This window comes from Jaculus jaculus, chromosome 11, assembly GCF_020740685.1.
Source record: "Jaculus jaculus isolate mJacJac1 chromosome 11, mJacJac1.mat.Y.cur, whole genome shotgun sequence".
Classification (NCBI taxonomy): Eukaryota; Metazoa; Chordata; class Mammalia; order Rodentia; family Dipodidae; genus Jaculus; species Jaculus jaculus.
The window spans coordinates 98,827,300-98,851,887 of record NC_059112.1 but is presented as its reverse complement, the minus strand read 5'-3'; the positions used below and the strand labels follow the sequence as shown (position 1 = coordinate 98,851,887).

The 24,588-nt window shown below is 47.9% G+C and overlaps 1 protein-coding gene across 2 annotated transcripts in view; it reads left to right on the top strand.

Moving 5' to 3' along the window:
* Positions 1-24,588, top strand: part of Abcc1 (ATP binding cassette subfamily C member 1) — a 147,219-nt gene that overhangs the window by 55,170 nt on the left and 67,461 nt on the right. For both annotated transcript variants that reach the window (XM_045161338.1, XM_045161337.1), the window contains exon 6: positions 22,250-22,311. In XM_045161338.1, the coding sequence (XP_045017273.1) occupies positions 22,250-22,311 (62 nt within the window). The remainder of the gene's footprint in view (positions 1-22,249; positions 22,312-24,588) is intronic.

The window sequence follows — 24,588 nt, the reverse complement described above, 5'->3', positions numbered from 1 at the left end:
GATTTCCCAGGACCCACGTAAGCCAGATGCACAAGGTAGCGCATACATCTGGAGCTCATTTGCAGTGGCTCCCCTATTCCCTCCCCCCCCCTCAAATGAATAAATAAAACATGTTTTAAAAAATGCGGCTGGTGTGCATGTGAGGGGACAGTCTCCTGTGTGGGTGTAGATGGTTGTCTTTCCAGCTGGTGGCTTTTGCTATTCAGCATGGTGATTTAGAAAATGTGAGAAAACATTTGTGAAAAATATTTCAAAATCAGCCACTTAAGGAAGTACTCCTGTTTTGGCAGTTGAGAGACTTTGTTAAAAAGTAAGTTGTATCTTTCTCTCTGTGTCTGTCGCTCTCAAGTAAATAAATAAAAAATTAAAAAAAAAAAAGTAAGTTGTTCAGGTGAAGTGTGGAACTACAATGTGCTTTAATGAGTTCTGACCCTATTAAGGGCTTAGCTTCACTCTGACCACAGCTGTGTTCATTCATGTTTGTAGAAAGATGGTTGATACTTGCCTAGATCATGATAAATCAGTACCAGTTATAAAAACGAACAAAACACCCATTTTACCATTTTTAAAAAAATCAGCAAATTTCACCTGAATTAAAACTGTCCAGGTTTTCTAGAAAGTTGGAAGGCCTGGTAGATTAGAGTCCAGGCCCACAGGGGAGCCACTGGCAAAGCTGAGGTGGGTGGTTGTGGCTCCCCATTGTCTGGGACCATCTCCCCCTTCTCATCAGTGGTATAGGCCAAACCCAGAGGGACTTGGGATTGATTGAGCCCTCTGTCACCTCTGTTGGTTCCAGGGACATTCTGTGATCTGGTTCCCTTCCTGCCGGTCCATCATTTAAAATTTTTATTTGTTTACAAGCAGAGAGAGAGAGAGACAGAGAATGGGCACACCAGGTCCCCTTGCCACTGCAAAATGAACTCCAGATCTCATTTATAGACTTTGAGTCTGTCCTGAATCTCTTTCCCCTTTTTCCCTCTTTCCTTTTCCCTTCTTCACTTTTCCTCCCTCTTCTTTTCCTTGCATCTTAGTTCTTCCTTTTTCCTCCCTGTATCACATACGAAGTAGGGTGGGCCTAAGAGGCTACAGCAGCGACCGAGCTTGAGTCAACATCTGCTCGAGGCGGGCGTTGCTATTTTCTAACCAGCTGAGCGAACTGGCCAGAGTCGTGGCGTTGCTATTTTCTAGGTTGTTGGGTCAGGGCCTGGGTGCTGACCTGCCAGGGTTTTCCTCCACCCATCCTCCGTGATTAAACACCATTGTAGTGAAAAGCAGAAAGAGGAGATTTATTTGATTTGACCACATTGGGAAGAGGAACCAAGAGGTCCACTGGCAGCCCGAGACCATTTTCAAGGTCCTGTCGGCAGGCTCAGGTGCAGATAAAGGCCAGAGGTGTGCATGACCCCAGTACCAGTCTCCTGCAGGTGCTTTGTCAAGCTGTCGGAAGTGGCTGGCGCCAGGCTCCAGCCTTTGCCTTCCCTCCCAGCATGGGATCTGGGAAGTAACAGTTCCTTGGGTCATTGCTTCAGTAGTCTGGTAGCCAAAGGGAGGGCACTGCATCTCTGTAGAACATCTTCATTCCTGCCAGGAAGGTCACGTTGCCATGGGGGCTGGCAGTGTGCCAGGTGGCGGTGAGGAGTGAGGAAGAAGAAAGCATGGCACCAGGGTGGCGTGGTCACTGTCACAACTACCTTCGTGTTGCTGGGACAAAGCACCCGACCAAAGGCAGCTGATGGGAGGAAAGGGTCTATTACGGCTATGATGCTGGGGGAAGGTGATAAAGCAGGGACTGTACATCACCTGTTCTCAGCAGGTGGAAACAGCAGCAAGAGAGGGAGCCGAACTCTGGCAAGAGGGGGCTAGTTATAACACCCCTAAGCCTGCCCCCAGTAACTCACGTCCTCCCGCGAGGCTCCACCTCCCAGATCGCCACCAGCTGAGGACCAAGCATTCAGAGCACTCGGGTTTTGGGGCGACATCTGATCCAAACCACCACAGCACTCAGGAGGCAAAGGAAGGTCTTGAGGCTGGGCTACAGAGTGTGACCCCATCACAAGAAAAGAGGGGAGAAAAGAAGCAAGGGAAGGAAGGGGAGAACGTTGGTTGGAGAGTTGTGTGAGCAGAGCGCACGAGAAGCAGCTGTGGGGAGGGGGGGCGGGGGGAGGAGGCGCGCCCAGCGGAAGGCAGCAAGGGCTGCAGGCGTCCTGCGGGCGAGCGAGGCAGAAGTCTCAGCAGTGTTCCTGGGAGGTGGGTGCCAACTGCAGTCTGGAGACTTCCAGCGCTCCCGGAAGCCTTTGGAGAATATTTCCTCATGCGTAGTTTGTGGCTAGTCAGCTGTCAATGCATAGATTGCAGTGAGAGCAGTTTTCAGCTGCTGTGAGTCCTGGGTGGGGCCTGCACCTCAACAGAGCGCCGAGGCTCGCTCTGTGGTCATGAGAGGCTTGGAAGCTTTGGCCCAGAGACCGCGGCAGCCTGTGGCCCGTGGGTGCTGAGAGGCCCCAGGCTTGGATTTTCTTGCTCACGGAGGAACAGGGTTGGAGAAATTAAGCAAGCGTTATCTGATAGTTTGAGTTCGTGTGTGTGTATATGTGCATAATGCATTCATGTGTGAGTGTGCTTATACATCTGCGTTCACACGTGTGTACATGTAGGTGAATGCGTTTTTATTCTTTTAGGTATGTTTGATGTGCATGCACAAACGATGATTGCAGTAGGGTGAGGTGGCCTGTGTGTAATGCTCAGAGAGGCATGTGGCCATGCCTGGAGTGACTCACTGGATCCCCACCCATGCCCAGCACAGTGGCTGCAGTGACAAGGTGACACTGTCCTTGTACATAGCTGACACAGGGGTGCCTGAGATCTCAGGTGGGGGGTCTCATGACTCCCCGACACACATCTTCACTTGCGGGGTGCCCCAGCTGCTTTTGATAAAGCTGGCAGTAGTTGTTCACTGCTTTCGACCCGAGGAGTTTCCCATACACCACCAGCACTAAGGAGGTAGGTGTGTGGGGGGGGGTTAGTTTAGCTCAGAATCTTCATGATGTCACGGCAGGAGCAGAGGCTGGATGTGTCTCTGTGACTGTGGGTGGAACACTGCATCGGGAGAGAGGGCTGACCTAGCGCTGGCGAGCTGTGGGCTAAGAAGCCCCAAGCTCCATCCCCGGTGGCACACGCCCTCCAGCAAGCCGCCCCCTCCCAAATTGCCATCAGCTGAGATCCAGCCATTCGGAACACACAAGCTTATTGGGGACATCAGATTCAAACCACCACATGAAGGAACATTTTGTTTTGGATTCAGTGACTGGGGCCTGAAAATCACAGATTTAAGAGTAAATACTTATTATAATCACAAACTGGAGGTCGGTCTCAGGAAAGAAAGAAAAACCCTAAGAAGCAGTTAGGGCTGACATCTTATATATTGTTTTAACTAAGGGTGACGTATTTGTGCAGAAACAAGAAGAAGAAGGAGTGTGGGCTTGTAGAGGTGGCAGATAGCGAGAAGCGTGACGTATGGGTGACCTAACGGCGGATAGGATTGCTTTTCGCAAGGGTTATTTGCCCAGGCCCTTCTCTGAGCTCCCACTGAAAAGTGCTCTTCTCCTGATGCAGCGAGGGAGGAGTTTATGTCCTGCTTTTGAGGCTGTTTGGGGAAGAGCAGGAGCTTGCCTCACTTGTTATACCTAATTGCCTGCAGCTCAAAAGTGTCTGTGCCAGGGCTGGAGAGATGGCTTAGCAGTTAAGCGCTTGCCTGTGAAGCCTAAGGACCCCGCTTTGAGGCTCGGTTCCCCAGGTCCCACGTTAGCCAGATGCACAAGGGGGCGCACGCGTCTGGAGTTCGTTTGCAGAGGCTGGAGGCCCTGGTGCACCCATTCTCTCTCTCTCCCTCTATCTGTCTTTCTCTCAGTGTCTGTCGTTCTCAAATAAATAAATAAAAATAACAAAAAAAAGTGCCCATGCCAAAGTGACATCTTCCAAGAGACCAGAGTCTCGGTGTACTTGCCTTCTGTATTCAAGGGTGCTGTGGCCATGCTTTCAACCACCCACAGGACTGGAGACCTGCGGGGAAATCACTCCTGTGTGCCTCTCCCTAGGCAGTGCAGTGAGTGGAGGTGCACGGAGCAGTTGCCTTGCCTAGCAGACCGCTTGGAGCAGTGCTGATGTAATTCTCTGGTGGGACTATGGACAGACTTTACAGAGGGGGCCTAGCAACTTGCGCACCTTGAATCAAGGTGGCTGCAGTTCAAACACAATGATGGGCTTCACTGCATGAAGCGGCAGCAGAGCTCATGCTATTTCAGGGTCCTGGGGTGACGGCTCAGCCCGGTGAGTTTCAGTCCCCCTGTTCTGCAGTCACAGTCATATGGTAGCTGGACTTTGAGTCCATCCAGGCTTCCTCCGTTTGGTGTCTGAGGGTGGACCCCGGCCATTGTGGAATGCCTCCCTGGGCCTGATACCTGAGCGGAGTGTCTGTGGCCTGGGCTTCCGGAGTCCAGGTGAAAGCTGAATGTGTTCTTACCGCCTCATCCTGGAGTTTCAAAGCATCACCCTGCCATGTTGGCTTGGTCAAGGCTATCACACAGATCTTCCCAGGTGCAAAAGGACAGAGGCTCCACCTTTAGATAGGGGAAGGGCTGTATCTCCTTGCAAGGAATGTGTGCAGGGCGGCACATGACACACTGGCTCTTGCATGATGCAGCTTGCCATGTGTCCTCAGAAACCATAGTCCCGTCGGGTGACAGAGCCACTCGTGGGCAGGAGAGATACGGGTAGGTGGGGGAGGATCTGGTAACATGAGAACCAACTAGATACGTGACTTGGGGTCTAGTCACTATTACTATGGAAACCATAGCATCTCTCCTTAAAGATGGGTAGGGTCCTATTTGATGTTGGTTGTGCCTCTTCCCAGATCTGAGACCTGTGTTCTAGGACATGAATACTGTGACAACCTTGTCATTCCCTTGCATGTCACCTGCTTTCAGCACGAGCAGTCAGCCCAGCTTCCAGTGGGCCCTGGGCCAGGCAGGGCAGGTGGGGGCTTGTGCTGAGTCACCCCAGTTGCCATCCTCTGAGATGGACCTGCCCTGAGCCTATGGCAGAAGCCTGGCTTTTCTGATGGGGTCCCTCCCCTCTGTACTGTCTGGCTCTGGGGCTGCCGGGTTGCTGGGAGCCAGAGTGTGGTCAAAAAAGCCATCCAGGGCTTTCCTGGGTTTCAGTACCAAGGCGCTGATTGTGTGTGTGTGTGTGGGGGGGGGGCGGCAAGTAGCCCCATAGATGGGAGACAGAAGCCAAACGAGGTCATGGTCATGTAGTAGTCCTCAGCTTTCCTGCTGGGTCTGTGGGTTGGCAATATCAACATAGCACCCGAGAGAGCTGCTTAGAGGTAGGTCCAGTCTCTGCCCCCGGCATGCCTGCTGAGTCAGAATCCCACGTTAGGAAGATCCCTGTGTGGTTGAAAAACACAGCTTATAATTTTAACCAAAAGGCACTCACCTCCCTTGGAGTAAGAGGTATCTTTAGCCCTTATCTACATGAGATGAAATACTTTTTTTGCACTTGTGTTTTACTATGAACATTTTCAAACCAGAAAGATCAAAGACCGAAAGTTGAAAGAATTAGAGAGCTACAGTTAACAGTTTGCTAAACTTGCTTTCTCATACATCTGTCTGGGTGGCCAGCCAACCCAGTAATTTTGGAGACATCTGAAACCTACTCTGAAATACATCAGGGCCCCTGACCCAAGCATGCCATAGTGGAAATCATTAGCCAAAGCCAGCATCTGGTCACAATTTTTTTTAAAATTTATTTATTTGAGAGTGACAGACACAGAGAGAAAGACAGATAGAGGGAGAGAGAGAGAATGGGCGCAGGGCTTCCAGCCTCTGCAAACGAACTCCAGACGCGTGCGCCCCCTTGTGCTTCTGGCTAACGTGGGACGTGGGGAACCAAGCCTCGAACCGGGGTCCTTAGGCTTCACAGGCAAGCGCTTAACCGCTAAGCCATCTCTCCAGCCCTGGTCACAATTTTTTTAAAGTATTTATTTATTTGTAAGGAGAGAGAGAGAGAGATTGAGAGAAAAGAGACAGACACAGAGAGACAGTGAGTACACGAGAACCTCTAACCACTGTACACAAATTCCACATGCATGCACCATTTTGCGTGTCTGCCTTTACCTGGGTACTGGAGAATTGAACCTGGGTCATTAGACTTTGCAGACAAGTGCCTTAAGCACTGCGCCATCTCTCCAGCCACGTGATCATAATTCTTTTTTCCCTTAAGGTAAAACAAAAATTGCTGACCCCCAGACAGCATTTGGTGAAGGGTTTCTGACTGAGGTGGTCTTGCTGTGTAACCCACATGGCCTCAAGCTTGTGGTCCTCCTGTTTCAGCAGCCTCTTGGGTGCTGAGATTACAGCTGTGTGCCTCCATGTCCGACCTGATGGTTTGTGTTTTTTTACATTTTGTTTTTGAGTCAGGGTCTCAGAAGGCATCTCATGATAACTGTAACTCCAGACCCTCTTGTCTCAGCTTTCAGAGTACTGGGCTTACAGATGTGTACTAACCACACACCAGCTTTATGAGGTTTCGTTTTGTTTTGTTTTTATTTATTTTTAATTTTAATTTTTTTTTTTTTTTTTTTTGGTTTTTCGAGATAGGGTCTCACTCTAGCCTAGGCTGACCTGGGATTCACTATGGAGTCTCAGGGTGGCCTCAAACTCCTGGCAATCCTCCTACCTCTGCCTCCCGAGTGCTGGGATTAAATGCATGCGCCACCACGCCTGGCTTGTTTTATTTTTATTTTTGGCAAGTTCATGTTTCATGTTTTTGTTGTTGTTTTTTTCAAGGTAGGGTTTCACTCTAGTCCAGGATGACTTGGAATTCATTATGTAGTCTCAGGGTGGCCTCAAACTCACAGTGATCCTCCTACCTCTGCCTCCCAAGGGCTGGGATTAAAGGTGTGTGCCGCCATACCTGGCCCTCCATGATATGTATAATATGTTTTGATAACTATTCCCACCGATGACCCTTTCTTAACTCCCTCCTGTTCCTGCTAATTCTTCCCAATTCTCTTCCTGCTTTGATGTCTCTCTCTCTTTCCTTCTCCTCTCCCTTGAGTGGAGGAAAGGGTTTATTTTGGCTTACAGACTCAAGTGGCAACTCCATGATTGTAGGGGAAAGGTAGCATGCGTAGAGCTGAACATCGCCTCCTGGCCAACAGCAGCACCAGAGAGTGCCAAACCTCAGCAAGGGGAAGCTTGCTGTAACACCCATAGGCCTGTCCCAATGAGCCACCAACTTGTAGGAGGCCCTTCCACCCTGATAGTCTCTACCTCCCCTGATCTATCAGGTAACTCCTCTTCTCTCTCCTGGGCTCAATCTGGCTTTATGGCATATACCTGATGCTTACTAACTGTTTGGACTCATCTCCAGTTGACACCAGTTAGGAGCCATGGACGAGAGAGTACATGCGACGTTTGTCTTTCTGTGCCTGTATGACCTTACTTAGCATGATGTTTTCAAACTCCACAATATTCATGTAAATTATGTTATTTCATGTTTCCTTACTGCTGAGTAATATTCCATTGGGTATATGTGCCACATCTTCATCATCCATTCATCAGTTGACGGGCATCTGTATTGATTCCCAGTTCCTAGCTATTGTGAATAGAGCTGCACCAAACGTGGTTGAACAAATATCTCTGTAGGAAAGAGTGGAGTCTAGGGTACATGCCTGGAAGCGTCATAGCTGGGTCAAATGGAAGGAAGGTCTATTTTTTATCTTTTTTTTAGGAGCCTCCAAATTGATTTCCGTAGCGCTTGTACAAGTTTGGACTCCTACCAGCAATGGGTACGGGTTCCTTGTTCCCTCAAGTCTCATCAGTGTTTGTTGTTATTCACATTGTTTTGTTGTTGTTATGAGAGAGAGAGAGAGAGAGAGAGAATTGGCACACCAGGGCCTCCAGCCACTGCGATCAAGCTCCACATGTCACCTCTTGTGTATGTGCGACCTTGTTCATCTGGCATACATGGGACCTGGAGAGTCGAATATGGGTCCTTAGGCTTTACAAGCAAGTGCTTTAACTGCTAAGCCATCTCTCTAGCTTGTTACTCATTTTTTTTTTCCTTTTTAGGTAGGGTCTCATTCTAGCTTAGAGTGATCTGGAATTTACTATGTAATTTCAGGGTGGTTTCGTGTCAGGCACAGTGAGGTCATGGTTATGCAGGCCATTTTGTGTCTGGAGGGAGCACATTGTAAGGAGTCCTACCCTTCCTCTGGCTCTTACATTCTTTCCACCACCTCTTCCGCATTAGGCCCTGAGCCTTGGAAGGTGTGATCAAGATGTTACTCGGTACTCCAGTCACTTCTTTCTAGCACCATGATACCTTCTGAGTCATCCCAAGGTCACTGCCATCTGAAAAGAGAAGATTCTTTATCCAAAGTGAGAGTAGCATTAATATAAGGGTATAAATATTAAGAGAAGTGCTTACTGGGCAGTGTGATAAGCGTAGTATATACATTTTTCCAGACAGAAGCAGATGTTACACCCCTAGGGCTCATGACTACCCCTGTTTTAAGTTTTCAGTATCAGGGGTGAATTCCCCCCCCATGGAGCGGGCCTCCAGTCCAATTGGAGGGCAGTTGTTTCCACCGTGACAGACGTGGCACTGTTGCACCTGTCACCCCATTTTTTGATTGTGGTGGTTTGATTTTTTTGTTTAGTTTTTATAGTTTTTGCAGATTCTAGATATTAGACCTTTTTCGGAGATAGAGCTAGTGAAAATTTTCTCCCATTCTGTGGGATGTCTATTGACTCTGTTGATGGTTTGCTTGGCTGTACAATAGTTTTTCTTTATTTTCGTGAGGTCCCAGTGGTTGGGTGTTTGTCTAATTGCCTGTGCTACTGGGGTCTTTTTTAGGAAGTCTTTGCCAACATCTATATTGTGGAATGTTCTCCCTGTCTTTTTTTTTTTTTTTCTGGTTGTTTTAGAGGTTCAGGTCTTGTATTGAAGTCCTTACTTCATTTAGAATTGACTTGTGCAGGGTGAGAGAAGTGGGTCTAATTTCATTCTCCTACATGGGTTATCCAGCGCGATTTGCTGAAGGTGTGTCTTGTCTCCACTGTGTATTCTAGGCTCATTTGTCAATGATAAGGTAGCTGTAGTTGCTTGAATTTAGAGATGGACTTGTTTTCTAGTCTGTTGATCTGTGTGTCTCTTTTTATACCAGTTCTGTGCTGTTTTAGTTACTATGGCTTTGTAGTATATCTTCAAATCAGGTTTGGTGATACCTTTAGACATTTTGCATTTGTTGAGGATATTTTTGGCAATCCGAGGTCTTTGGTTCTTCCATATGAATTTTTTGTTTGTTTGTTTGTTTTTGAGGTAGGGTCTCACTCTAGCCCAAGCTGACCTGGAATTCACTATGTAGTCTCAGGGTGGCCTCAAACTCATGGCAATCCTCCTACCTCTGCCTCCTGAGTGCTGGGATTAAAGGTGTGCACCATCATGCCTGGCTCACCATATGAATTTGTATTTATTTATTTATTTATTTATTTATTTATTTATTTGAGAGAGAGAAAGAAGTAGAGAGAGAGAGAGAGAGAGAGAGAGAGAATAGGCATTCCAGGGCCTCTAACCACTGCAAACAAATTCCAGATGCATGGGCCACCTTATACATCTGGCTTACATAGGTGCTGGGGAATTGAACCTAAGTCTTTACGCTTTGTAGGCAATTGCCTTAACCACTAAGTCATCTCTCCAGCCCTTTTGTATGAATTTTAAGGCTATTTTTTTCCTATCTCTGTGAAGGATATTATAATTATTTTTCCTTTCTTTCTTTCTTTTTTCTTTTTCAAGGTAGGGTCTCACTCTTGCCCAGGCCAACCTGGAATTCACTATGTATTCGAGTGGCCTTGAACTCACAGTGATCCTCCTACCTCTGCCTCCCAAGTGCTGGGATTAAAGATATGTGCCACCATGCTTGGCTTTGTCATTGTAATTTTTGTTGGAATTATATTGAACCTGTATAATGCTTTTGGTAGAATGGCTGTTTCCACAGTGTTAATTCTTCTAATCCATGAGCATGGGAGATCTTTCCACATTCTTATTTCTTCCTCATTTTCTTTCCTCAGTGTTTTCATTTCTTTCTCTCTCTTTTTTTCTTCCTTCCTTCCTTCCTTTTCTTTTTTGAGGTAGGGTTTCACTCTAGTCCAGGCTGACCTGGATGTCACTATGAGGTCTCAGGGTGACCTTGAACTCCCAGCGATCCTCCTACCTCTGCTGAAATTAAAGCCATTGCACCATCTTGCCCGGCTTATTTTCATGTTTTCTTTGTATAGATCTTTCATTTCCTTGGTTAGTGATATATCAAGGTATTTAAAATTTTTTTGTGGCTATTGCAAACGGGATAGCATTGCTTATCTCTCTCTCCATGTTTATCTGTGGTGCATAGGAAAGTTACTGGTTTTTGTGTATTTTGTATCTTGTCACTTTACTGAAAGAATTTATCATCTCTAGAAGTTTTGGTGGAGATTTTGGGTCACTTCTGTATAAAATCATGCCATCTGCTAATAGGGCTAGTTTGAGTTCTTCCTTATCAATTTGTGTCTCTTTTATTTGTTTCTCTTGTCTTATTCCTTGAGCTAAAACTTCAAGTGCTACATTGAAAAGCAACGGTCAGAGTGGGTACCCCTGTCTTGTCCCAGACCTTAATGTTAATGCTTCAAGGTTTTCCCCATTTAGTGTGACCCGGGCCTTAGGTGCACTATAAAAGCCCTTATTATGTTGAGATATGATCCCTCCGTCCCTAGTCTCTCCAGTGTTTTAATCATGAAGGGGTATTTTATCTTGTCAAATGCCTTTTCTGCATCTATTGAAATAACACATGATTCTTGTGTTTAAGCTTATTTATGTGGTGAATTACATTTATTGATTTTCCATATATTGAACCATCCCTGTGTCCCTGGGATGAAACCTACTTGATCATGGTGGATGATGCTTTTGATGTGTTCTTGGATTCAGTTTGTGAGAATTTGATTGAGAATCTTTGTGTTTAAGTTCATTAGGCATATTGGTCTATCATTTTCTGTTTTTGTTGGGTCTCTGTCTGGTTTGGGTATTGATATAGTGCTAACTTCCTAGAAGAAGTTTGGGAGCATGCCCTCTTTTTCAGCTGTGTGAAATAACTGAGAAGTAGTTTTAGTAGAAGGTTTGGTAGACTAAGGCAGTGACTCCTTCTGGTTTATATTGTGGAAGGTTTTTCTTTCACCTTCTATTATGAGGGATAGTTTTCCTGGGTATAGTAGTTTGGGTTGGCAGCAATGGTCATTTAGCTTTTGAAATACTTTGCTCCAAGCTCTTCTGGCTGTAAGAGTTTCCATTGAGGGCTGGAGAGATGGCTTAGCAGTTAAGGCATTTGCCTGCAAAGACAAAGAATCCAAGTTTAGTTCCCCAGGACTCACATAAAGCCAGATGCACAAGGGGATGCGTGCATCTGGAGTTCATTTGCCGTGGCTAGAAACCCTGGCATGCTAGTTCTCTCTATATCTGCCTCTTTCTCTCTTTCCAATAAATAAATAAAAATAATTTTTTTTAAGTTTCCATTGAAAAATCTGAGGTACTTCTGATGGGTCTGCCTCTGTATTAATGGGTTATATTTCTCTTAAGGCTTTTAGTACTTTCTCCTTGTGTGCTGTGTTCAGTGTTTTGATTGATGTGACATGGGGGAATCTCTTTTCTAGTCTTGTATATTTGGTGTTCTTTGTACCCCCTGGACCTGGATCAGTCTCTCTTTTGTAAGGTTGAGAAAATTTTCTTCAATAATTTTGTTGGAGATATTCTGTGTGTACTTGGCCTTTATTTCTTCCCCTTTCCGAATGCCTACAATCTGCATATTTTGTCTTTTTAAGATGTCCCAAAGTTTCCTCGTGTTGCTTGCACATGTTTTTTTGAATTTTACATTGTTTCTGAAGTTCCTATCTAATTCTTCTGTCTTGACCTTAAGTCTGAGAGTCTTCTCTCCATGTTGTCTGTTCTGTTGGTGAGGGTTCCTTGTGATCTTTTTAAGAAGGTCTTTGCTTTTCTGCCTTCTATTATAATTTGCCTTAGCATTTCCACCTCTTGCTTATTCACTTTCATTTCTTGATTTGCCCCTTTTCTTGTCTCTTGGAGTTCATTCCGCATTTGGATGTGTCCTCGTTGAGCTTGTTCCATTGGCCTGTGAGCTCACTTATTCATTGTTCCTCATCATATGCCTGCAGCCGTCTGTTAATTTCTTTTTGTCTGTCCTTGATTTCATTGAGCTGTCTGTGGAGTACTGTTTCATGATTTTCTTTGTTTTCCTTCAGCCATCCATTGAGTTGTTCCTGTTGATTATCTCCCATTTCCTTCACCCAGCCTTTGAGTTGATTTTGTTGCCTTCCTTCCAATTCATTGAGCCATCCTTTGACTTGTATTTTGAATTCTTTTTGCCATTTTCTTCCATTTCCTGCAGCCACCCTTGTAGTTCCTGTCTGATTACTCTTTGTCCTGTTTCTTCCCATGCAACAAGCCATTTGTTCACGGTCTCATTAAGTTTTGTTTAACATGCTTATGAACATTTTGTGTTGGCCTTTTATGTCTGGGGTTTTCTCTAAGCTTTCATTGGAGGCTTTCACTGTGGGACCAGGTCATCTTGGCGGGGGCCCCTTTGCTGGGTGTTGTGTGCCATTTGCTTTGTGTTGGGGTCTGCCCACTTGAGATCAGTGGTCTCACCAAGGATGCAGCAACAGCAGCTCTTGTGTAGCCTGTGTTGTGTGGCCTGGTCTAAGTTGATGTTGGTGGGTGCGGCGTTGAAGACTATCCGTCTGGGTTGGGGTGGGCGCCCTTCGCGGGCTCTGCCTCTTGCAAAGCTGGGAAAGACCTTGGGAGGCCTGGCTTGCCTGGTGTCCAGGTTGGGTGGTGTCTGGCTTTTTGAAGTGAGATCAGTTCCAACCTCTTCCTGGGGGCTGGGGCCAGTACATAGTTGCCCTCTGCTTCAGCCCTTCTGATAACTTTTGGGGGGCAGGGGCCTTGTAAGGTGGGTGTGAGAAGTAGAGGTCAAGCTGGTCAGCTGCTCACTGCTGACCTTCCACTGTTTTGTTCCCTCTAAGACAGCCACCCTGGAATGGTGCCTAGCCCTGGCCTTGTCCCTCCAGGGCTCAGCTCCATGTCACAATGATGCACAGACCTGCTCGCTGCCGGGGTGTTCCCTCCCAGGCAGCCACCATGGGATCACTCTCTCCGTCTTTCTTTTTGGTGCCTTACTGAGTTAAATTAGGGTTACTTGCATGAGCATGGGCTACTTACCAGTGGCTACGTACTGACAAACATGACTGCCCCCGCAAACATTAACTGCTCCTCTGGGAGGGGTCGGGGGGGGGGCTCATGAGCCCCTGCTTTATCCACTTTGAAATGTGAACTGGCTCAGCCTTGAGCAGGAAACCACGGCGGTGGTGAGTGAGTTCATGAATGCAACAGCCACAGCCTGCCCGGAAGCCAGCAGACAGCACTTGTTCCCCAACTCTCATCCTCTGCACCTACATTCTTTCTTCCCTCTGTTCCTCGATGTTGCCTTGAGCCTTGGAAGGCTGTGTAGATGTCCCGTTGAACACACAGTAGTCACTTAGTACTTAGACTCGATTGTCCGCTTTATAAAGAAACTTTGGTAGAGGCCGAGGGGAGCACTAATCTATGTTATATACGCAGATATTTAGGAGGTCTCTTACAAAAAGTGAGTCACTTCAATCCCTGAAAAGATACGCATCATAGTACCGGGACCCTAGAAAGCTCTCTTCCTCTTTCACGAGTCTCCCTCATCCGAGGCCTGATGTTGGACTCTCGAGCGAACATTATAAAAACCTTCCCTTCGCTGCCTGCCTCGTGCTGGCAGACACTGCGAAAGCCAGTCTTGTGCCAGCATAGCTGGGCTAGACGTGACCCCACCTGGACGCCTGCTCTCTAGGAAAGAGGAAAGGAGGCCTGCGAGGAAATGAAGTGACCACTACAGGGGGGACAGCGGAGCTCCAGGGAGAGGAGAGCCAGCATCTGCAAGGCCTGAGGAGTCGTCCCCACTCAGCCTTGGGCCACCGAGCTGGCCTTGTAGGAGGAAAGAGAGGCCTGAGTCACGGGAATGGGAGAAGGCAGGGAACGAGTGCAGGGCTGCAGAGGACACAGCGTGTGTAAAAGGGGGTGGTGAACATGGGAGTGCTTGGGGATGTATAGACTTCTTCTAGGCTGGATGGCAAGGCCCAGGACCTGGGTGAACAAGAACTACAAGTCGCCAGGGAGCCAAGCGCACAGCCTGTGAGATCAAAGGCAGCATTCGTCACGATAGGGACTTGAGACTCAACTGATTTGTGGTGGGAGCCTAGGAAAGATTTTGCACCAGTGGATATGTTTTGGGGGACCCCTGAGGCCCAAAGGAGGATGCATAGGAAATGGGGAAATAAGTGGGGCTCAGAAAGCCATCACAGGTGTCCAAGCAGCCAGAGTGGAGGGCTGGGTCGGGACAGTGCGCCCGTGCACACTGAGGGGCAGAGATCAGGAGGAAATGGCAAGTTCATGGTAAAGACATGGGAAAAGGGTCCAATTTGAGCTCTGCTCAGTCCCGGGGGGAAGGGTTTCACAGCTTGTGCGGAGCAGGTAAGCACAAAAGCCTCCCATTGGCATGTGACACTGGATATCTCTTGGACTGGACTCTGGCATTGTTCTTGCCAGTCATAACATAGCAGCTGGTGCGCTGTATTCACCTGTTAACTTTCATGCTCTGCAGCTCAAAAGACTTACTGATCAGCTTCCTGGCTTTCAGACGGGCACACAGAGGTCGCGGGGCGAGGCCGTCCCGCAGGGTTCTTGGACCTGATGGAGAATCGTTTGCGGCCGTTAAACTACAGCTTCTCCTCACCCTGTTTCTGCTGCCATAGGTCTGGGTGGGGCCAGAGCTTTTCGCTGCCAGCTGCTGCCAGGGCCACGTTAGAGAGAACGCTACTCTAAGTAAGCTCCGTGGCCACTTTGGGCCTCCCCTCACTGCGGGCATGGGTTGCACACCGTGGGGGGACCTGCAGAAAACCAAACTAGACGTAAAACCAGTTTTATGTTATTAAGGATGTCCTCCATCGTAGACAGAGAGGCTCTAGAAACCAGTTCCCAAACTGACGGGCTTCCTTCTGGGCAGCCATGGGAGCCCTGTGTATCGGTCATTTCAGACAATACAAAAATCCCCGTTGCGTCCAAAGGCAGGGAAGTCCTGGGAGGAGGCGTGTCCCTGTCAGAAGCAGCTTGTTAACATTTGCCAGGTGTGTCTGCTTCCAGTGGCTAGGGACTGGGTTTTAGTAGCCGTAGTGGGGGCTGGCACCCATGGGACTTGGGGTTTAGTTGAACCCCATGTGAGCTGTGTTTCAGTTCCCATGAGCTATCACTGTTCTCTAAGGCTGAAAGAGGACTAGACGCCCATGCAAAGACAGCTCTCTCCCCAAAAGGAGTGAGATCGCTTATTCTGACCATGGCCCAGGAACACACATCCAGGTCCCCAGATACCATGCTCCAGTGTGGTGACAGTGTCATGAAGTTTTTTACAGAACCAAAGGAAGTCATATATCAAGACGTTTTCTAATGTGTTGGCGGAAACCTCAGGTAAAGCAGGGTAATTTTATTGGTCAGATGCGATTTGATGACATTCTTAGTGTCTGTTAATCCATCCCAAACCATTTCATCTCAAGTCACAAGGATGCTGGGTCAGGGGAAGGCACCGAGTAACTAGTAAGGGTCCTAAAGATAGCCCAAGATAATTTGATTTCAGGTCTGCAACATTCCAACTCCCTGGTTATGAAGTTCTAATCACTCGGTCATGTAGGATCTTTTTTTGTTTTTTTCTGGTTTTTCGAGGTAGGGTCTCACTCTAGCCCAGGCTGACCTTGAATTCACTATGTAGTCTCAAGGTGGCCTTGAACTCATGGTGATCCTCTTACCTCTGCCTCTCGAGTGTTGGGACTAAAGGCGTGTGCACCCCCACACCTGGCTTCATGTAGAATCTTTAACACAAGTTTTTTTTTTTCCCTGGGAACGTCAGTTCACAACATGGAAGCAAGAGACAGTCATAGGAGGCCTGGTTGCGCCATGTCTTGAGGTATTTGATGGGTTCAAGGAATCCACCAACTTCCTCTGTATAGGTTCTGCTCGTGAATATGTCAGGCCTTGCAGCCTGGACTGTGTGGGCTCCTTGACTGCTGCCTTTCTATGCCCAAGTAGCCCTGGGGCAATGAATGCACATGGCTGCATCCCAATAGAACTTTTACGTACAAGTAGCTAACCTTGGGGGCCCACAGTTTGCACCCTTGATGATAAAAGCATCAGGCACAGGGCTTGGTGTGTGGTAATTATTTTTCTTTCCAGCTTTATTGATTGTATGAATAAAAAGAAAGTATGTGTAAGGTATCACAGCTTGATATTTGGATGTCTGCGTAAGTCATTGTTAATAGTTTTTACTACTTATCAGGAGTACCATTTATTGAACTTTTCCGCTATGTTGGGCATTGCTGTCAGTACCCAGCACATTTATTTCTTTAATCTTCACTAAGGAAGCTGCCCAAGTTCTCAAAGCTCATCACTGACACAGCTGGGACTCGGATTGTCCCTCCTAACCACTGTGATTGACGTCCACCGGTTCACACACTGTGATTGACGTCCACCGGTTCACACATAAGCCACCTTTCAGTTGTGTTTATATGTGAGTGTGGGCAGGCGTGCGTGTGCCGTGGAACCCTGGAAGTCAGAAGACAATTTCAGGTGTCTATTCACCACCCACCTTTTTATTTATCTTAATTTGGTTTTTCAAGGTACGTTCTTGCTCTAGCCTTGGCTGATCTGGAAGTCACTATATAGTGTCAGGCTGGCCTCAAACTCTCAGTGATTCTCCTACCTCTGCCTCCCAAGTGTTGGGATTAAAGGTGTGTGCCACCATGCCTGGCAGAGAGAGAGAGGAAGAATGGGTACATCAGGTCCTCTCAGACCCATTTGCCACTATGTGCATCTGGCTCTATGTGAACGCTGAGGAATCAATCTTGGGTCATTAGGCTTTACGAGCAAACGCCTTAACTGCTGAGCCATTTCTCCAGACCACTGTCTACCTTCGTTGAGGCTAGCTGGGTCTCTCTTTGAAGCTGGCCTGGGAGCTTCCTGCCTCCCCCTGCCTTCTTGCCCAGGTGCACTAGCGTTACAGCACCCAGCTTTTACGTGGATGTGGGGACCCAAACTCGGGTCTTAACATTTGTGTGGCAAGCGCTTTATCCTCTGAGCCAGGGCCTCATGTAACCCAGGCAGACCTCAAACTCAATACGTAGCCAAGGGTGGCTTTGGAGTTCCCATCATTCTCTTGCCTCCACGTCTCAAGGGCTGGTGTTACAGGAGCGCCACCCCTACCTGACTTCCATCTTGGTTTGCTCCCTCTCCCAGGGTGGGAAGCTGTGTGGACGAGCCCCTCCTCCTTCCCAACCCTGTCCCCAGCATTTGGCCCTCATCCTGGCCTGTCCTGGCCTGGAAGGAGGCCCTTCTTAAGCATTTGTTTAACAAATAAATGAGTCATTGCCGCCTCCCTTCCCAGCAGTAGCTCAGCTTTTGGCTCTAGTTTGGCCGAGGGCTTTGTTTGATGAGCATGCAACCCGCTCAGTCTGCCTCCCTGCTCACCACTCACCGTGTGTGTGTGGGGGTGGGCATGCCACTGGGCAGAAAGAAAGACAAACTGCAAGGAAATTTTCCCACTTGTTCCTCAAGGCGGCTGCATAACATTTATTTCTACCTCCTCCATGAGGGTTGGTGCTTGCTGACTTTGCTTATAACACAGCCCCAAGGACCTCTTGTGCCCCGGCGCTGGGATCCCATGAGGCAGGCTGAGTGGCAGGACTTGTGATTCCCATTCTCCAGATACAAAAACAGAGGTGTTGAGGCTAAAGGACTTGCCTCTGAGGTCATTCTAGAATATAACACGGCTGGGCTTTTGCACGTGCACTTGCTCAGGTGCACGTGTGTAGATAAGTGCACACGCACATGCACTTGGAGGCCACAGGACAACCTCTGGTGTTGTCCTCAGGAATGCCAGTCACCTCCTTTGAGCCCCAGGGATCCTTGTGTCTCTGCCACCCATTGTTAGGACCGCAAGTGTCTGCTATGCCACCCGCATCTGTATGCGGGCTCTGAGGATTGAGTTCGTGCTTACAAGGCAGGCACTTTACCCATGAGCTGTCTCTCCAGCCCAGGGCTGGGACTTGAACCCAAGGTTGGTTTGGAACATAGACCCATGGGCGGCTGGCATCTGCCTTAGCTTTCTAGAAGCGGGCCCTGACAACTCCACTGTCCACTTCCTGATTAGGTTGGGTTGGGACGGGGCCCAGGCTCCTGCATTGGGCAAATGCTCCAGGTGGCACTGACTGGAAGTGACCCACCACGCTGTGAGCCCTGCTGGGTCTGAAGCCCATCAGCTTTGCATCTAGAGTCATAACACACAGGAACTTGACTGTGGTATAGCGAGCTGCCGTGGACCTGAGCCTGCAGCAGCTGGGCCAACGTCTCCGTGTGCATTGCTGGAGGTTTTTTTTAATATATACACATTTCCTCATTTGACATGAAGCTTAAATTTTGAGATAGTTTGGCTCACAAAAGCTTTCAACAATAGTAGAGTTCCGGGCTGCAGAGATGGCTTAGCAGTTAAGGTGCATGCTAAGGACCCAGGTTTGATTCTCCAGGTCCCACGTAAGCCAGATGCACATAGTGCTGCATGCGTCTGGAGTTCGTTTGCAATGGCTAGAAGCCCCAGTGCACACATTCTCTCTGTCTCTCTCTCTCTGACTGTAATAAATAAACAAAAATTTTAAAAAATAGTAGAGTTTCTTTACAATCTTTACCCAACTTGATCCAATGAGATCTGAAAGATAAGGACTTTAAATAGAGCAGTAATACTATTATGTAGACTGGAATCATCAGTGATAATTTTCCAATACCACCACACAGTCCAGCAAGCCATTGAGTTGGAAAGTGGGCCATTATGTTACTAAACAGCATTATTCCCGTCTTCGTTTACTAGCTGCAGTTCCTCGGTCAAAAGGCTGTCCCTTCTCTTTGGTGATCTATGGGCCTCACTTAGAAAGAGTGGGAAAATACTTGCTTCTTTCCTTCTATTTTGATTCCAAAACAATGACGTAGGCTACTTAAGCATCATTTTACTGGCGACACCAAGATACGTAGTTTCTTTTTCCCCCAGTATCAATATGAATTTGCATACGCGATGTGACGTGTCGTGTTTTTCAGTTCACTGTATCTCTTACTCTCCCTTTGATAAGCTGCAGCACCATTTGGTGGCATCGGAAGCCTTTGCACACTCCCACTTTTTTTTTCTTCCTTTCCTGTGGGGTAGAACCCGATATTCTAGGTGTTCCTTGTACATTACCTGCTCAGCAGATTTTCCCAGGATAACTTGGAAGTTGAAAAACAGAAACTCAATCTTGTTGTCTTGATTCCATCCCCAAGCCATCTTCATGAGTAACACTGGGCCGGGCAAGCCTTCCTGGAGTAACTGTCTTATTTGCTGTCCCAGTACTTTACCTCTGCCTGATGCCGCCTGTGAGCACCTCATGGCTGAGGCCTCTCCTGTGCATGGGAACCCTTCCCTTCCTGCTGTGAAAGCTGTGCTTCAGAACTGAGCTCTGGGTGTGTCCACACTGCAAGCCAGCCTTGGCCATCATGGGAGGGCTCTAAGGTGACGTCTCCCTCTTTGGCCACATGATGTTGAGCTTGGGCTCAGCTTCGTGCTTCTGAGAAGGAAATCTCCCCACAACTCCTGTGGTAGTTTGACTATGATCATTTGAACGTATGGCCCCATAGGCACAGGTGTTTTATTAAAATTTAGCTTGCAACTTCAGCCTCTGTCAGGCAGATCCCTGCTATGGGGAGCTTCTGTCACTGGGGGCACATCTGCATTCCAGCCCAAAGGTGTGGAGAGCAGCCTGTGCTCTGGTGGTTCCCGCTTGCTGCCATTGGTAGAACTCCCCCTGGATCTGTAAGCCTGAAATAAATCCATTCTGCCCCTAAACTGTGTCTGGTTGGATGTTCATCCTAGCAACGTGGAGCTGACTACAACTCCCCACTGTCTAAAATATGAAGACTGAAATTCCTTAAGTGCCCAGCTTTCATTATAGACTGTCTTCTCTCCCAAGGGTGATGTGCATTCCAGGCAAGTGATGTGCCACCGAGACACACTGTGGATTTTTTAGGTCTCCGGAAATTCTGGTCCTGTGTCCCCCAGGGTTACTGCGCACGCAGCTCTGCTGGGAATGGTTCTTCTAGTTGCCTTCTAGTCACTGTCCAAATGGTAGCCTGTTTTGCTTAGGGAGATCTTCTCTGGCCCTGGTAAACTAGGTCAACTATTATCACTGTGAGCGATCTCAGCGGCAATATTGACCCATCTCTAGGTGTTTGTCAAAGTCACATATTTGTTTGTAAGATCCTTTGATTTCTGTCTCTCTCTGCAGCTCGACTGCCTGCGGAGGTCCTGCCTCCGCCTTTAGCTGTCAGACTTGGGATGAGTAATTCTATCCCTAATTCCCGGCTGCTGGAAGGGTGGAGTCAGGACATAGCAATTTAATTTTTGTTTTGAGCTTTCAACTTTTGCTTGGTAAAGTTTCTTGGTGGGAAATATACAGATAAGCCTACTGTTTCCACCACAAAGAAACCAAAGATGGAAACCTCTTTTCTCAAGCCACCCGTCCGCCCGCCCGCCCACCAGGTGGTGTGGAGCCCGCTCGGAGAACAGAGCTGCCTGTCAGGCAGGCGAAGCAGCGGCGCTGTGCTCAGCCCAGCAGACCTCCAGGCACAGGCTTCACAGTTCACATTTGCTTACGTGCTCCTTGGCACACAGTAGGTGCTCAAGGAAGTACTGGGGGGATGCAGAATGAAGACACCAGTGCTGATACGTTCCTGTAGTTCTCTGGGGACACACAGTAATGCGGGCTGGGTTGGGCTGGAGCGTGGCTTCATGGTAGAGTGTGAGGCATTTTGAGACCCTGGGCTCACTACTGGCCAGAACTACCAAAAAATAAATAAATAAATAAATAAATAAATAGAAAAAGGGAAAAGCTCTTTGTAGAGCACCTGGCACATAGTGGTGGTTTTGCAATGCTGTCCTCCAAGACAAATGACCACTGCCATCGGAAGCAGCTACGACTACTCACCAGAAACTCACCAGGCTAGACCTGTTAACATTCCCCCATAGGAGGAGGGCCACGGAGAGGGTCACACAACCCTCGACCCTCGGCTGAGATCTGAGGTGCTCCTGGGCTAGCTGTATGCAGTGATGCCTCAGGGGGAGGCAGAGTGTTTAGAGGGAGGAAGATGGAGGAACAGGGTGGCCGTCTCGCCAGCTATGGGAGGTTGTCAAGCTCGTGGGGATGAGCCTTTTCCATGGGCGTTCTGGGTCCTGTCAGCAGCCCCTCACCTGCTGTGTAGGGATGCCCCTTCAGCTCGGGCTCACCTGGGTGGGCCTGTGTGGAGTCACCCTTCCGTCTGTCCTGCCCTGCCTGTGCGGAGCAAGCACTCATCAGCCCCACTTGAGAAGAGTTCCCACTACTCACAGGTTAAGAAATACTTGTTCAAGCCGGGCGTGGTGGCGCACGCCTTTAATCCCAGCACTTGGGAGGCAGGGGTAGGAGGATCGCCGTGAGTTCGAGGCCACCCTGAGACTACAGAGTGAATTCCAGGTCAGCCTGAGCTAGAGTGAAACCCTACCTTGAAAAACCAAAGAAAATAAGTACTTGTTCAATGAATGGGTGAGGGAAGTGGGACAATATTTAAGTCAAATCTGTTCACAGACTTGCTGCGGGATAGAAGGAAAAGCCAGTCCATAGTGCTTGGTAGAGTACCCAGCACATAACAGGCCATCAGCACATACTTGCTGGAGGGGGGTGAGGGTGATGGGGACAACAGGTCTTGAGGTTGCTTTCGTTCCACAGCATGTTAAACTGTTTGCATGTAGTAGGCACCCTTGAAATATTTATTGGGTGAGACCATAGGGGTGATGTGGGTCTCCTTCTTCTGGGGTTCAGGAGAATAATCCCTTTGGGGTGCAGAAGATTGAGTACATGGCCAGTGGTGGCTTGGGAGGAAGGGTGGCCAACTGTGCCTCACCCCCACGCAGATGGAAAGTTTAACTTTGCTCCCTGCCCCTCCCTACCTGTGCTTTGTCTTCTAGAACCCGTGCCCGGAAGCCAGTGCCTCTTTCCTTTCCAGGGTCACCTTCTGGTGGATCACAGGGTAAGGCTGGTCAACCTGGGGCAGGAGGTGGGGAATGAGTAGATTAACGAATGCATGTGTTTGTGTGTGTGTGTGTGTGTGTGTGTGTGTGTGTGTGTGTGCGCACATGCATGTGCCTAGTCCCCCCCCCCCCCATCTCTGAGTAGGAATTATAGTCAGGTTGATCACAGTAATGAGCCTGTCCTTCTCAGAACATATGCACTAACATTTAGGGAATAAAAGCATGTAGTCTCCAGCTAGCTATCCAATGATTTAGAAAGAAACTTAAAAATGTGTAAATATATGGATGGACAGAGATGGAACAAACAAAAGTGTAGCAACCTATTTAAATTCTTTGTACAGTTCAGTTTTTCTGTAAATTTGATATTTGAATCACGTGAAAATAATAGGTTTGCCTTTTATTCTGAAAGTGGCCCAGCCCATAAAGAGTAGAACACGTGCAGCGGTCAAAGCTGAAGGCGCAAGCCGTCTGAGCAATGCCAGGCCACACGGCAAGTCCCTGCCGGGCTCGCGAGAGTAGCAGCGGCCACCCCGCAGACACACTCACTGTGCGTCCCTGCCTCGGGCTTTGCAGCTGTGTGAGGTGCAGGGGAAGTTCACGTGGAGACCTGTGTCCTCATCTCACATCTCTACGTGTGCGAAGGTACCACAGTCTGAAGAAGAGAAAGAAAAGGCCGAAATCCCAAAGCACTTCTGGTCCCAGTGGTTTTGGGAAAAGGACATTCAGTCTACCTAGTCAAGAAAACTCATGACTCAGATTGCTAATGTTTTCCTACCAGCTCTTTTACATTTAAAATTTAAGACAACAAGGATGGCATGGTGGCGCATGCCTGTGATCTCCGTTACTTGAGAGGCCAAGGCAGGGGGATCATGAGCTCCTCAGTAGCCAGGGCTATGTGTGTGAGACCCTGTATAAATAACTCCCCCCCTTGCTCATATAAGCAACTCTGACTAAACCCAGTATGTTAGGGAAAAAAAGATATCAAAAGTGGAAGAGGGATCAGTTGGGAAGAAGAAGGGGTCCAATGGGAAGGGGAATGGGGAAAAGAGAAATCAATGCCTTTTGTATTTACAAAAATTGTCAACAAGGGGCATAACTTTCAAAGCCTGAATACTGAGCTCTGATGGCTCAGAGGTTTTATAGACAGTATGGCAGGCAGTCTGACATCATCATGAGTTCCTTATACTATTGGTGGGTTGCAAGTGTCTAAGGTTACATGATTTTAGAGCACAAACAAAATTCTTTAGCAATAAATCAGTGATAAGAAAATACAAATGTAGAACACAAGTATGTTTGTTGAGGGGCACTTGTGCCGAGGGCTTCATTAACCAGATAGCGTACAAGCAGGGTGCAGCCGCATAGACAGGGAGGAGACCCACGGTCATGCTGCCTCTGGTAAAGGCTTGTGCAATAGAAACTTGTGTTTTATAGGATTTTTGGGGGATGGGGGTTGAGGTAGGGTCTTAGTCTAACCTAGGCTGACCTGAACTTCACTATGTAGTCTCAGGGTGACCTTGTACTCACAGCAATCCTCCTATCTCTGCCTCCCAGGTGCTGTGATTAAAGGTGTGCAGTACACCTGCCTTTGCATCTGGTTTCTTTGTTAGGTTTCTTACACCACAGTAGGACTCAGAGGAGTAGGGTCAGAAACTCGCGGTGCTCTCTAACTACATGGGGAATCCGAGACCAACCTGGGATACACAAGGCTCTGTTTCAAAAAAAACTCAGATAAAAATAAAAAAACAGAAGATGGAGTGGTGGCTCAGCAGTTAAACGCACTTGCTTGCAAAGTAGACTGGCCTGGGTTTAATTCCTAAACTGTGAATGTAAGCCAGACACAAAAGTGGCACAAGTATCTGATGTTTATTTGCGGTCAAAAGAGGCCCATACCCACACTTGAAAGTAAATAATTAAAAAATAACAAAAACTGAAACTGGAGCGATGGCTCAGTGGTTAAGGTGCTTGCCTGCAAAGCCTAACAGATCCAGGTTCAATTCCCCAGTGCCTACATAAAGCCAGATACACAAAGTGGCACATGCATTTGGAGTTCATTTGCATGGGCTAGGGGCCGTGGTGTTCCTATATTCCTTCCTTCCTTCCTTCTTTCCTTCCTTCCTTCCTTCCTTCCTTCCTTCCTTCCTTCCTTCCTTCCTTCCTTCCTTCCTTCCTTCCTTCCTTCCTTCTCTCCTTCCTTCTCTCTCTCTCCCCTTGCAAGTATATACATACATACATACATATATATATGGCATAACAACTACCCTGCTATTATTTTCAAA